The 13,925-nt window shown below is 37.8% G+C and overlaps 1 protein-coding gene across 2 annotated transcripts in view; it reads left to right on the top strand.

The window, feature by feature from the left end:
- LOC139979245 (methyl-CpG-binding domain protein 2-like) overlaps positions 1-13,925 on the top strand; it is a 98,175-nt gene that overhangs the window by 16,536 nt on the left and 67,714 nt on the right. For both annotated transcript variants that reach the window (XM_071990017.1, XM_071990016.1), the window contains exon 5: positions 13,169-13,331. In XM_071990017.1, coding sequence (XP_071846118.1) covers positions 13,169-13,331 — 163 coding nt within the window. The remainder of the gene's footprint in view (positions 1-13,168; positions 13,332-13,925) is intronic.

Genomic DNA, 13,925 nt, shown 5'->3' with positions numbered 1-13,925 from the left:
TTTGAAATTGACTGGAACATTAGAGAACTCTCTAATTCTCTGAAATTGATTGCTTTATAGCAAACTTGCTGAAAATTCTCTCTATTTCTAGTCAAAAACCGCATCCTTATAACATTCTGAATCACATAGATTTGAATTTTTCAAATTGTGTGATATTATAAATGCATAGATTTGGCAACATCATAATGGATGACATTCTCAGGGCAATTCAGCTGGATAAAAGTCTTAGTTTTTCTCTATAATTTGTCAAAAAAGAGTCATTTTGATTAAATTCTCTTACTACAGAGAACTTTGATAGCTAAGCAAACATTCCAAATGTATCAGGCTTCAAAGTTAAACCAACAACAAAGTTATAAATAGCCTAAGTAATGCTTTTGAAAGGCATTTGCCTAGATGACATCACAGACCCCCCTACTGTGATCTAACACCCTGGAGTAGTTGAAAGTTTCACCACTCAACAAAACTGGGTGTCTTTATATCAACCATATCTTGAGTTAGGGAAAATATTTCAACTAGTTAGTGGTGTCTGGAATATCCTGCTCATCCAATAAAAGTTCACATTGTTTGTCCATGACCAGAAAATCCTTTTAAGCTGATAGTTCATGGATTGACCTTCAAGTGTCCCTGCATCATACTCTCAGTAGTGTCCCCCCCCCCCTCCTCCACAAATGTTTATTTATTTAGTTTCTCTTGGATCAACAAACAAAATATCAAGAAGCCTATCCTTCTATAAGACTTTGCAAAGTCTGTTTAGGGAATTTGTTGTTAGGCTTACAACAAACCTAGATTAATTTGCTGTTTGTGTTTTAAATGCATCTCCCCCTCCCCACACCTCCCACTGACTTTCTACATGGTTTACCATAAACAACTGCCCCAAATTCACATTGTGGATTACCACAGTTCCCCCACGGTCCCCCCTCCCACATTTGTGACCTCCCGTTCAGGTATTATTGTGACTCTCAAGGGTGTTAAGAGTGAATTGTTAATGTACAGGGGACCACACAACCCAAGAATCACCCAGAGCTGGTCACCCTGCCCTGCCTGCGAATTTTTTTTTCCCAAACAGGTTTGCAATTACGGAGTTTTCAGCCAATCAGATTGCTCGTGACGTCGGCATAAATAATAACCATCGCTTGGAAGTTCGAAGACATATACTGAGTTACACACTGACACTTGATTGAGTCTAGTTAAGGGGTTTCCCTTCAAACGCACTAACTTTACTTTTAATGCTTAGATTACATGTTGACCTCACATATGATACATACGCTACATTCTATTTGGTTCGTGTTTACGTTATCCACGATTCGTGAGCCGTTCTATTGAAATCAGATTTCGTGTCGTGGAATGGGTAGGCCTACACTAAAAGCAACTTCACGACGCGAGTTCATCGGTCTTGAGTGAATATACGCAAACAATATAGTGTGTAGTGTGATATATTTCCGTCACTGTACTGTGTACAGAGTTTAATGCTTGGATTACATGTTGACCTCACATATGATACATACGCTACATTCTATTTGGTTCGTGTTTACGTTATCCACGATTCGTGAGCCGTTCTATTGAAATCAGAATTCGTTTCGTGGAATGGGTAGGCCTACACTAAAAGCAACTTCACGAGTCGAGTGAATATACGCAAAACAGTATAGTGTATATTCTGATATATTTCCGACACTGCACTGTGTACAGAGTTATAATACATATAGGCCTACAGCGCATGTGTGATGTACCCTGTACGAAACTTTCACTGTGCGATGTTATCGATTAATGCCTTTACAGAAAACTTCGATCAAAGTAGATCATACAATACTAGTGTGCTAAATATGTCTAAACCAATTCCAAACATATCTAAATATATGTACGAAAAGCTACGGGTAATTTTGAACGGGTATATCTTCGTTGCAACAAATGGATGCAGAACCTCAAGGTGAAGGTTTCTATGGTGATGACGTAACTTTTCCGACCAATCATGAACGACTATTTACGCACACTTGCAAACCTGTTTGGGAAAAAAAAATTCGCGCCCTGCTCTCTTCTGTATAAACACAATAAATGCTCTGGTTGATGTTGATCCACCATGCATTTTCAAATCTGAAGGGCGAAGGAAAACAAGATCCTCACCTCCCCTTAGTACATCCCTTATGTGAACAAGGCCACTGTTTTACTGTCACTGTGAAAATATGGAAAGAGGAAAAGAAAGTGAAAGTGAGAGGTTTACTGGCTAATAGCAGTTTACGTCTATATGAGACCTTTACTAAATGTCAGAGCAACCATGACTTTTGAAGCAGGATGTATTCTTAAGCCTCTGCCAATCTGGATGTGGAATTGTTTATCTCAGGCATCTCTATCATATGACATAAAGCTGGTTTTCCAGCAAGAAGACGGGAACTTCAGTGGAAAGCGAGAAAAGAGATAGCTGTGCACAGGTCTATAGCAAGGTCTATCAGACATGGATAAGGGATTTAGTTAACATTAAACAGCATCAAAAGGGTTTCCTATAAACAGTGGTTACATGTTTTGAATGATTTCATATAGAAATATGAAGAGCTCTCAAAAATTAGTTGAGAATGATACACTTGATTTACGCATGCCAGCATAGTACTTGCAACATTTTTGACCGTGGCATGGAACCTTTTATGATTAGGGCGTATTAAACTAAAATGTTTAGTTTAGGCATATTTTCCTCTTCTGGGGGGGGGGGGGGGGTTGGGGGTAAAAATACATAGTGTAGAAAGGAAAATTAATTCCAGGTGACTAAAACTTAACTTGTAGGAACCTACAACTGTGTACCCTGTGAGCAAAGTGCTTTAGGGGGTACGGGAAGGTTGAGAGTTCAAAAGCACGATTTGTGTGGTAAACCACTCAGAAGACAACTCTTCAAAACTGTTAAATATGCTGATTACTTTGGACTGGTAAAAAGAATCTTGGAGACTTTCTTATCTGCTTGTTATCAACTACAGGTGGTGGTGGGGGGGGGAGATGGGGGGTGATGGTGATGATGAGACAAGGTAAGTCTTAAATTAAGACTGACCTTATGTAGAAGTCTAGTGATGGAGATGATGAGACATGGTAAGTCTTAAATTAAGACTGACCTTATGTAGAAGTCCAGTGATGGTGATGAGACACGGGCAGTCTTAACTTAAGACTGACCTTATGTAGAAGTCCAGTGATGGTGATGATGAGACATGGTAAGTCTTAAATTAAGACAGACCTTATGTAGAAGTCCAGTGATGGTGATGATGAGACATGGTAAGTCTTAAATTAAGACTGACCTTATGTAGAAGTCCAGTGATGGTGATGAGACATGGGCAGTCTTAACTTAAGACTGACCTTATGTAGAAGTCTAGTGATGGTAATGATGAGACAAGGTAAGTCTTAACTTAAAACTGACCTTATGTAGAAGTCCAGTGATGGTGATGATGAGACATGGTAAGTCTTAAATTAAGACTGACCTTATGTAGAAGTCTAGTGATGGTGATGAGACAAGGTTAGTCTTAACTTAAGACTGACCTTATGTAGAAGTCCAGTGATGGTGATGATGACACATGGTAAGTCTTAAACTAAGACTGACCTTATGTAGAAGTCTAGTGATGGTAATGATGAGACAAGGTAAGTCTTAACTTAAAACTGACCTTATGTAGAAGTCCAGTGATGGTGATGATGAGACATGGTTAGTCTTAACTTAAGACTGACCTTATGTAGAAGTCTAGTGATGGTGATGATGAGACAAGGTAAGTCTTAAATTAAGACTGACCTTATGTAGAAGTCTAGTGATGGTGATGATGAGACAAGGTAAGTCTTAACTTAAGACTGACCTTATGTAGAAGTCTCGTGATGGTGATGATGAGACAAGGTAAGTCTTAAATTAAGACTGACCTTATGTAGAAGTCTGGTGATGATGAGACAAGGTCAGTCTTAACTTAAGACTGACCTTACATACTGTTTGGTGAAACAGTCGGTAACGAATGCCATCTTGCAAAAGACAAACTTAGGTTTTAATGTTGTTTGTCTTTAACCCCCTTAAATATTTGACACATACCCTACTGTCATTTAGGTACAAAACTTGATTCAATACAATAGCCACACTGACACTAGGACCATTTGACATAACCTTGTTTTACGGAGAGTGATTAGAAAGAGGATGATGGGCAATACATATATTGGATTCTAAAACAATTGTATGTGAAGGAATCCTATGAAATTATTGTGAGCTGCATTTCAATATGATACATTTGAACCAGTTTATATGAATTTAATACCCTGTGATATTCCATCTCATCTCAGAACACAATCGGCTGTTTTTGAACCCAACTCAAAAACGACATCTTGCCTTTTGTACACATCGACATTACAGCATCCCGTTTGAATTTGTTTTCACCTGTAAAGATGCGTAGTAGGGATTGGATGAATTATGCATAGATGAGAATTAAATTGGAGCTTTGAAAATTTCCAGTGAGCCTAGGACAAGTTTTTATTCCTTTTTTCCTTCAGTGTGTCATGTCGTTATCCAAAAGCCTGCTTTATTGACGAGTCACTCGAATGTCATTACTGCTAGTCAACTTAGTAATTTATTCATACTTAGGATGAGAGAAACTCAAGTGAGTAGTAGGCTGAGTGAGTCATGCATGTTTCATCCAGCTCCCTCTCTAGGAGAGATCTACGGAGGAGAAGGAGGATCTAGAGCTAGACTCTACTTCTATCTATCGGAATGACTCAGAGAGATCTGCATAATAACATGAGATGACATTATTTGAAAGGAGAGAAGAGTGTAGTAGTGTGTATTGGTTAAAACATGGTTGTCGTGTTATGTCAGTTATATGTGTATAAACTACAGGATAGAATGAGTGCTTCTTTACTGTACCTACAGTATGCATGAAATGAAGAGAATGGTCTTGAAAGTAAATCATGATTTCATCAGTATCAATTTGTGTTAATTAAAGGTGTGTTAATTAAACATGGTCAGTATTGACCACAGATTTTAGCATACTAAAGATAGCAAATTTAGCAAAGTTCCTTCCCTGAAGATTTCCCTCCTCCCCCTCCCTCCTCCCCCTCCCCCCAAGATAAAATAATAATAAATATGACTGTAGGTCTGGACGAGAGTATTTAATTAGACAATGAAACGGTTATTAACCAATTGATAATTCTGATTGGTGGTTGCGTTTGGGATCCACGTGATCATCGTTGAATTCTGTGTAATAAAAACGAACATGAACAGGCTCTTGAAGTAAATTATTTAGCACACAGGTGTGCTACGCAGGCAAAGTTCTGCATACGTTCAGTACAAGCATGCAGGTATGATTCAGTGTGTTCAAGAGGTGGTGAACACAGTAGCAGTAATAATACAGATTTGATGACTTGCTGTAAGGTATACCAACCAGTACTACTACTGTTTGACATACTACTGAATGTGCATTGCAAAACAACAATTTAACTAATATAGCCAGCCATCACTCCACTCCAGTCTTTTTGTGTGCTCTTTAAAGACAACAGTTACAGTATACATATTATACTGTTATGTTGCAGGCAGCAATTTAGATATACTTGAGCAAAGATATCATCCTCTCTTCCAGGAATTGGAAATATGTGCCAAATGTCAAGATCCTCAAACAAGGTTGTTATACTTTCAGGACCCAATAGATTTGATAATAGGAAATAAGTACATTCCATGCAAAACTCAATAGGAGAAAATGAGACTTTTGGGTCCTCCAATAACACATTATATTACAATAACTACATTTAAAGGCATTACAAAAGGACAAACTTTGTCCGACAAAGCATGTTGAATGTCATCCAAGGGTGCTGAACATTGTTCTAAAGAACCCTTTTTAGTAGATTTCTAAAACAGTAACATTCAGGCCTACAATGAGAAGTTGATCTTTTTGTCAAGTTAGCCTTCCAAAGCTTTAATATATTTTTAAGCTGAATATCTTGTAAACTAGAATAATATAGAAATATTACCTGCACTCATTTAAATGTTTGTTTATTTGGGTCAATCCATGCCAAATCGACAGATAGGATGTTTTTCAGAGATAAGAAAATATTGATCGTGCGTTAATATCACCTACTGTACCATTTATTGACCGTAGGTAAATTAACTGTACATTAAACCAAGTGTAGGGAGTTTGATTTGAAATAACCGGTCACCTACCAGCCCATGTAGGGGGCGCTATTCATGGATTTAAGATAGGGGGCGCTATTCATGCCCAATGTTGGATTTGTATCACACCCTCAGTTGATGGCAGTAGTGGGGCGGTAAAGAGACATGTCTGGTCTGTTGTACCAAGTCGAAAGAAATCATCAATGGTGCTACATCTTTTGTGAATTGTGCTACTTCTATGAAAGGTGAAAGTGTGAAAGAAATGACCAATGCAGATATCGCTGAGCAAAATGAAAGTTTAGATCTAGGAACTGTGTTTTCCAATGCTAAACCAACCTCAGGCATTCCACCAATGCATCACATGATGAAGGTCATCAACTCCCCCCATGCAGAGTTGTACACCTTGTCCAAAGACAGTTTGGAGCTGCTATGTGAATGTACCCAGATCTCAAAGCCACATAGCTGTTCAAAGATAATGGTGGGGGACTGGTATATTGTTGACTATGACAGTTCAGTGTTACCAGGAGAAGTCACAGGTATTGGCTCACAGTGATGTCAAGGGCTGGGCATTACTGGAAATGGTCCCAACTTTCCCCAGAACTGCATCTACTACCTACATCATCCAATGGTTAAGGCACTGGGAAAGACAGTCGAGGACATTTCAAGCTTTCCACTCAGTTTTAGGTTATGTTTTGTGAATTCGGTGTGTTTGAATTTGCCTAACAATCTATGGACTTGTTTACAAACATGTTAACAAACAGGAAGTTGATAGTTTTCAATGTTGGTTCTCTTTAACAAACTTCAAATTCTGATGTAACCGTAACACGAGTAACTGATTAATTAGATAAAAGCAAGTTCTTTCATTATTCATTGTAGTACTTTTTACCCATGAGTAGATGCTCTTATACCTTAGATGCATAACATATATAACAAGTTTGATTTGTCTGGTACAGTTAGAGGAGATATTGAATTTTATTCTCATCATTTTGAGGTCACGTCCTTTTTCAGTAACGCGAGTAACCAAATGTTGCTTGCTCACAAATTGAAAACAAACGATGCTGATTTAGATTTTTCTCTTCAATCATAAAACTACGACCACATCGGTTGTGCATCATAAAAGTAATGAACAAAATACTGCCTAGGAGTCCAAATTACAGCAGCTATGGTGACAAAATCATGCCCAAGATGTAATGGGAGTAACCCTCTGCACAGCGGAATTACCCATCTAGGGCAATGCCATGTACTCAGCAGGCTAGTTGGTTCTCTAACTGTTACTGTTAAAATCTCTTGGCACTGCCTTTAGGCTTTCAAATGTGTCTCTTTATCACTTTATTTATTTGCACAAGGCTCATTACATTACCAGGGTATGGAAAAAAAGGTCTCATTTATAAAAATGTTGCCTACAAAAACTTGAATATATATTGCAATGAAAAACATTGATCCCATGCCCTCCAAAAGAGGAATAACTTACAGGATGCTTGGTGCTAAAAACTCACTGCTAATAATAGGAGTTGTTATTCTTAGCACAAAGTTCAGGTCTGTTCTGAAAGGTTTGATTTATGGTGTAGCCTTGGAGCTAGTCTGACTGGGTCCCCCCACTATTATAACACTTAGTGGCCAAGAAACCTGGAATTCAAGGAAACATTCTCATTGTGAAACCTACAAAATGCAAACCAGACATTTTCATGAACTTCACAATTTGTAATCTTCTTATTTACTTCACTTGATCCTCTCTTACCTGTCTCCTACTACACGCATTTTTCTTTGGAATGGTAAATCCGGAAGCAAGAGATGGTATGCGGTGACCCGAAGGAGAGGTCACCGGGGGCGCAGTGCTAAAATAATACCAGTGGCGTCTTGGTAGAATAGGAATGTGCTTTAGTGTAGTAAGAGACAGGTAAGTATCGTTGTTGGTAAATACCAAAACCAGTGATTTTTGGGGTGACTGCTAGCTGTCATTCTTTAAACCCATTCTTGGTGTGAAATGTCGGATCGTTACAGAGTTGAAAATATAAATACCTACAATTAAGCCTTGTATCTCAAGAAACTTACATTGGACTAAGCATGTTTTGCTTGGCGGATTGCTTTGATGATGTGCGACAAGTCTGCGGTAAACTAATCAGAAAGCAGATAAATTTCACTAATATGAAATCTTAGCAACCAATTCTGTTAAATATTGCATTAATCAGCATTTCAAATATGAACTCCTCAGAAGGGCATCATCCTGGTTTTGTTTTGATTTCTTGGAAATGGGAGTAATTTTAGGCAGTAAATACCCTGATATATTTTATTTTCCTGTAGTTTCTATTTAAATAATTGAGTGGGTTGAACTGTGAATGACATTTTGCATTGCTGGTACTTGGTCACTTAACTTCCCATCAATTAGCATACTCGTTGCAATAGTGAGTTAAAAACAAGAGATCATGGCAACTGCTGATTAATTGTATGACCCATGTTGAACACAGTTTTGAAATACATTGGAAATGACTAAATGATAAATACAGTACTGCAGGTACAATATATATACTGTTCCCCCAGACATAAAATAATCTAATTAAGTTTTGTAGAAGCAAGGTTTTAAAGCAATATATAGGAATTTGTACATATACTCAAACTGTGCAAAATGTTGTTTTTTGGCTCTAATATTGAACATTTGAGGTTTGTTTTCATTGCAATAGTATTGAAGATACTCTCAGGAGCCACATGGCATATCCTGTTCTCATCCTACCACTCATTTTGACCTCCAAGGTCATATTCACCCTTTTCAAATTTTGTGGACCTTCTCCTTCCTCCAATCCAAACAGCCGATGTTGCTTTTTGTCTGATGGTCAGTTAATTGGTACCCTCTCTGGTGCCCCCTCCTCCCCACTCACATGAAATTTACCTTGTCAAAGTGCTCTTACTGGCACTTTGGCGTGTATTATGTGGGTTGGTATTTTTATGGGGTATTATTAATTTACTTCGCTCCTCGCTTACCTGTCTCCTCACAACCTTAGCACCTCATTCTACCGTGCCTATAAAGTCCTGGTAAATAAATAACACTGTGCGCCCTCTATGACCGGACCCCCCTTCCGGTCCCTCCTCCTTTTTCATTCTACCATTCCAAGTGCCTACACGCATATTTTTCTTGTGGATAGTTTCCTTGGAAAATTGTCTTGGTTTTCTTGGTATTCAATGTTTGTTTTCAGATATACCTGGTATTTTCGGTATATTTGTTTATGACATTTCAATACCGTCGGTATGGGTATGAATAAAATACCAGGTATACCAACATACCCTAGTAGCTACTAAAAATTTTCCCAAAATATGGGTGCATAAGAAATGCGTAAACTTGTATAAAATAAGGAATATCCTCATGCAAAAGGACACTTCAATTTTTTCTTAACTTCATCAAAATTATGTCTGTTGCTAACTTTTACTGCAAAAGATGAAAACCAGAAGGGGAGTCTGGGCCACACACACAATAACAAGCCTATTGCAAGAAACACCATGTATTTTGTGAACCTTCATATAATTCAAATTTTACTAATAAAAATTTGCTACAAATCAGAAATTTGGTTCAAACTTATGAAGAAAATATTGCAATCTTGCATTTTGTACCAGTCTATGCCATTATCAACCAAGCTGTTCTCTGGCAGTCTGTCTCAGGTCAAAGATCAAGATAAAATGGAAGCCTTGCATGAGTCATGTCTGAGATATGCTTGGTGTTGACTGACATGAATCCAAGCTGTGTTGGCCCTCTGGCAGAAGATATCCTTTAGGTATCATATGGAGATTCCATCTGATCAGTATATGTGTGTGTGTAGTATGGGGGTACATGGCAAATAAATGATTTACTGTACAACTAAAGCATTGGATATGTTTAGCAGCTTCCCAAGCAGTCAGTGTTATGATACTCAACAGATTTGTACAGAAGAGTGTTAATCTCTCTAGCTGCAAGGCATCTATGAAGGAACTTAAAAGATAATATTGATAATAATAATAATTTGAAAAGAAGAGACAAGTGACAGAAAATAAGTTAATATGCGATGTAAATTCAATACATTTTCACTTGAATTGTACATAGTGTTGTCATATAACTCCTTTTAATGTGTCAGAGCAGGAACCATAGTTTTGACCTACATATCTCCCTTTTCATGAAACCTTTATAGAAATGACAAATTTAGCTTGTTGTCAAAAGGGATGCACTGGATTTCAGATCGGGCTGGAATTTCCACAGTCTTGTTCGTTGATATGCCCTAGAATGTTAGACTATGTAAAGTATTTTAATTGTAGCCTAGAAGCAATAAGGTTCTAATGGCTGTTATTCCTTGTGTGCAATGTGTATACTCATTCAAAGGAAGATCTAATTTCTTAAACATCATCTTGTGAATAACATTAAAAATAAAGCAAAGAGATGCTGGATTTCTCATCAATTTCAATCCCCATCCTTCTACTCATTACCCTAAATTTTAATATCCAAAATCTGTTAAGTCTGGCCGGATTTCTTTACTGAATCCAGCAAATCTGGTATCTGGCCTGATGTGAAATAAGAAATCCATTGTGTCCTTTTGTCAATCTATGTGATTGCTTGGTTATAATGAAATATCAAATTATTGACTTTAATACACATCATTTAACAGAAGTTGCTGATCCTATAGGCTTATAAATCTATGAAGCCATTTCTAATGTAGAGTTATGTTAGTCTTACACGTATCTTAGTAGAGTTTTTAATAGTCTGCAAAATGGGTACAAAACTTCACTGTGGCCCTGGAGATCAATTCATGTCCATTGCCTTTTTGTAAACAACTTGGCAATCAAGAGAAAGCTACAGTATATCTACTCACAAAATAATTTCTTGTGAACTTGCTTTGTATGAAGTTGTGCAGGCTATAACAAATACTACGAGAGTTTGATTGTAGACATTCTAAAAAAAGCAAACTACTGTATTTTGGGTAAGGTTGTATGCTTACTATAAATACTTTCAGGTATTTGCCATAGTCATGGAATTCTATTTTACCAATTCTTAAAAGCTTATATATCCACTTTCATACACCCCTCCTCACTTGTGTCTCTCTCTCCATATCCCACTAATCCCCTCCAATCCCTTGAATCACCTCTAATCCATAGCTACCCTGATATATTGCATCCTTCTACCATAACATAACCTTATTGGAGTAAAAGTACACCCTGCTGAGTAAACATGGGCATGCTTCAATCCTACTGAGTTCCCTTTTTTGATCTGTCATATTTCATTTTGGCAATTCATCATGCTGATTCACCTACACATGACCCTAACATGGATACCCTGTTGAGGTATCACACATGCTTCCATCCTTAGGCATCATAATATCATGTTGCTATTATCTCAAGCTACAGATACTAAATTTGCCCTATGTGAGTTCTCTTTTCGGTTTGGCAATCTACCTTGCTGATTGACCCACACATGACCCGAACATGTACCCTACCTATCCCTATGTAATGTATCACATGCGCTTTCCATACTTAAAGGTATAACATCATGTGAACCTCCCGTGAAGGCTTAGGATTTCAGAAGTTTGACTTACTCTACCGCAAGTCTTTGGAATCAGTTACCAGACCATCTTCGAACTTATTCTAGTCCATCCACTTTAAAGAGTTTACTGAAGACTCATTTTTTCTGTTGTACATTTCAATGTTGATGCTTTCCACTTTGCGAAGCGCCATGGGCAGTAGTTACTCTTTTCTTGGGGTGGCGCTATATAAATCTACATTATTATTAGTAGTAGTAGTAGTATGTTGCTCTTGGCACTAAGCTAAATTTGTCTCTGATTTTGTCATCAATCTACTTCAACTTCTAAGTCATATGTTGAATTTTGACAATTCTGTAGTATCATTCTGGAACTTGTGATATCATAGCAGGCCTTGACAAATATTTTTAAAAGTACTCGCCATTTGGCGACTGGACTAAAAATCTACCCGCCAAAACGCAAAATTCACTTGCTGCTTTGATCGCTGTTCAAGTCTGCATAGTACAGATCTACAACATCGATACTTTCTGTGAACAAAGGTTAGGCACTAAGGCTACGTAATTGCACATTGGAAAATTATGTTTCTGTGCAGTATGAAATTTAGCCTTTTTTCACCAATAGAAGGTGATGAACAAAGTAAAACATGTCGCAGAATCATAAATAAGCAGCTATGCTTTTAAGCCTAAAGATAGCGAAAAGACACAAAGATAGCGTGGTTTTTGTTACATTAGGATTCCTCTAGTACTAGGACATATACAGTAGCTAGATGTTTGCATGTATTGTATGTATTTTAGATCCTCCTGCCAGCAAGAACTCGCGAAGAAGCCATCATTGGCTTATCAAACCGCGAGCTGACCAAAGTCAGTCTCTTAGATTCATATTTAACGTCCATGATTATTAATTGTCAACAACTTTGTAACTGGAAGACATACATTAGTCTTGGTCATTGATAAAATCAACTGAAAAGAGTGAACAATGTACAAAATCAAGTGGAATTTCAAGCATATTATGTAATCAATGGCGGCTTACTGTGTATTGTGGTGAGGCCTTAGGAGCCAATTTTCAAAGCGAGTGTACAGTCAGTCAAACAGGAAGCGGTTAACTTAAAAATCAAATATTAGAGAGTTTTTAGGTAACTGAATAATATATCTTTGATCCCTGCCTTTGTTATTCCTTAAACATTTAATCCGTAATCCGGGGGCATTGAAACAGCTGCCTGTGAGGTTTGAATGTTGAACTTTATGCCGCCCTGCTTCTACTGATCTGCAGGGTCAGATCATGCACTCATATTTAAGCTTAATACAGTACCTGGCTATGTATTGTTTTGGTCATTTCAGGCCAGCTGGGGTCAAATTTGTTTTTTTTTCTCAAGATACATACATAACTATGTACAAAGTTTCTATAAATGGTAGATTATTCTTGTAATTTGCAATGTTTAGGGTCATTGTCATGTCAGTGGTATAATACGTCATTGTCAATTGGAGGACACTTTTAGTATTTTGGTCTCCATGGACAACAGTCTATTAACAGTCACGGCAGTATTATTCTAAATTAACTCCTTTACCTCTCTTCTTTTTCTCAGTCACTGTTAGACAAAAATCCTGGTGTTTATATAAACGTGGAACAACCTCCAGTCATCAAGTTCACAGTAACGGATGGAGACATTCTGAGGCAAGAAGACGTTGTTAAGTCTCTTCGGGAGAGATTACAAAAAGTGATTGAAGGAGACTTGGATACGTTAAAAGGTAACTTTGTATGAAAGTTATGTGCAATGTTATGTTTGGAAAAGATAAAGGGTGGAACAGGGTTGGAGGACTATCTGAACCACTCTCCACAAACATTTGGGTCTCAGACTGGTACAGCAACTGGGTTGTAGCCATGACAAAAGGTGTCATTGTGCAATCTGAGAGTGTCTAACTTCTTCAGATGGACATAATTTATGATCCGGCCAGGACTTGAACCTGTCATCCTTAGGTCCCAAGTCCCTTGCCTTAGAGCCATTTGACCACAACGCCCTCCCCAATGACTACACAAGTGACAGTGCTCTCCTAAGCATAACATGGACATTGGTGTGGATAGCTCATTTTCTTATTTGCCAAGAAAACCATTTTATTGATGTGCTCAGAACCCACAAAGACTATCGCAGGACCAGTTTCATCTTAAAATGTTATTTAAGTTAAGTGTTAGTTCTATTCAAACTGACCCCTGATGGATGTGATGTCATTAGGGATTCTTTCTGGGCACTTTTGTGGAAAACGATGCGAATACAAGTAAAGTCGCAAGTGCTAGTTGATTAGCTTTGATGATAAACCGGTGTCTTGCGTTGGTGTTTGGTTCTT

Source organism: Apostichopus japonicus, chromosome 13, assembly GCF_037975245.1.
Source record: "Apostichopus japonicus isolate 1M-3 chromosome 13, ASM3797524v1, whole genome shotgun sequence".
In the NCBI taxonomy this organism is placed as follows: Eukaryota; Metazoa; Echinodermata; class Holothuroidea; order Aspidochirotida; family Stichopodidae; genus Apostichopus; species Apostichopus japonicus.
Note: the sequence above shows the minus strand (reverse complement) of the source record. Positions and strands in the feature narration are given on the sequence as shown.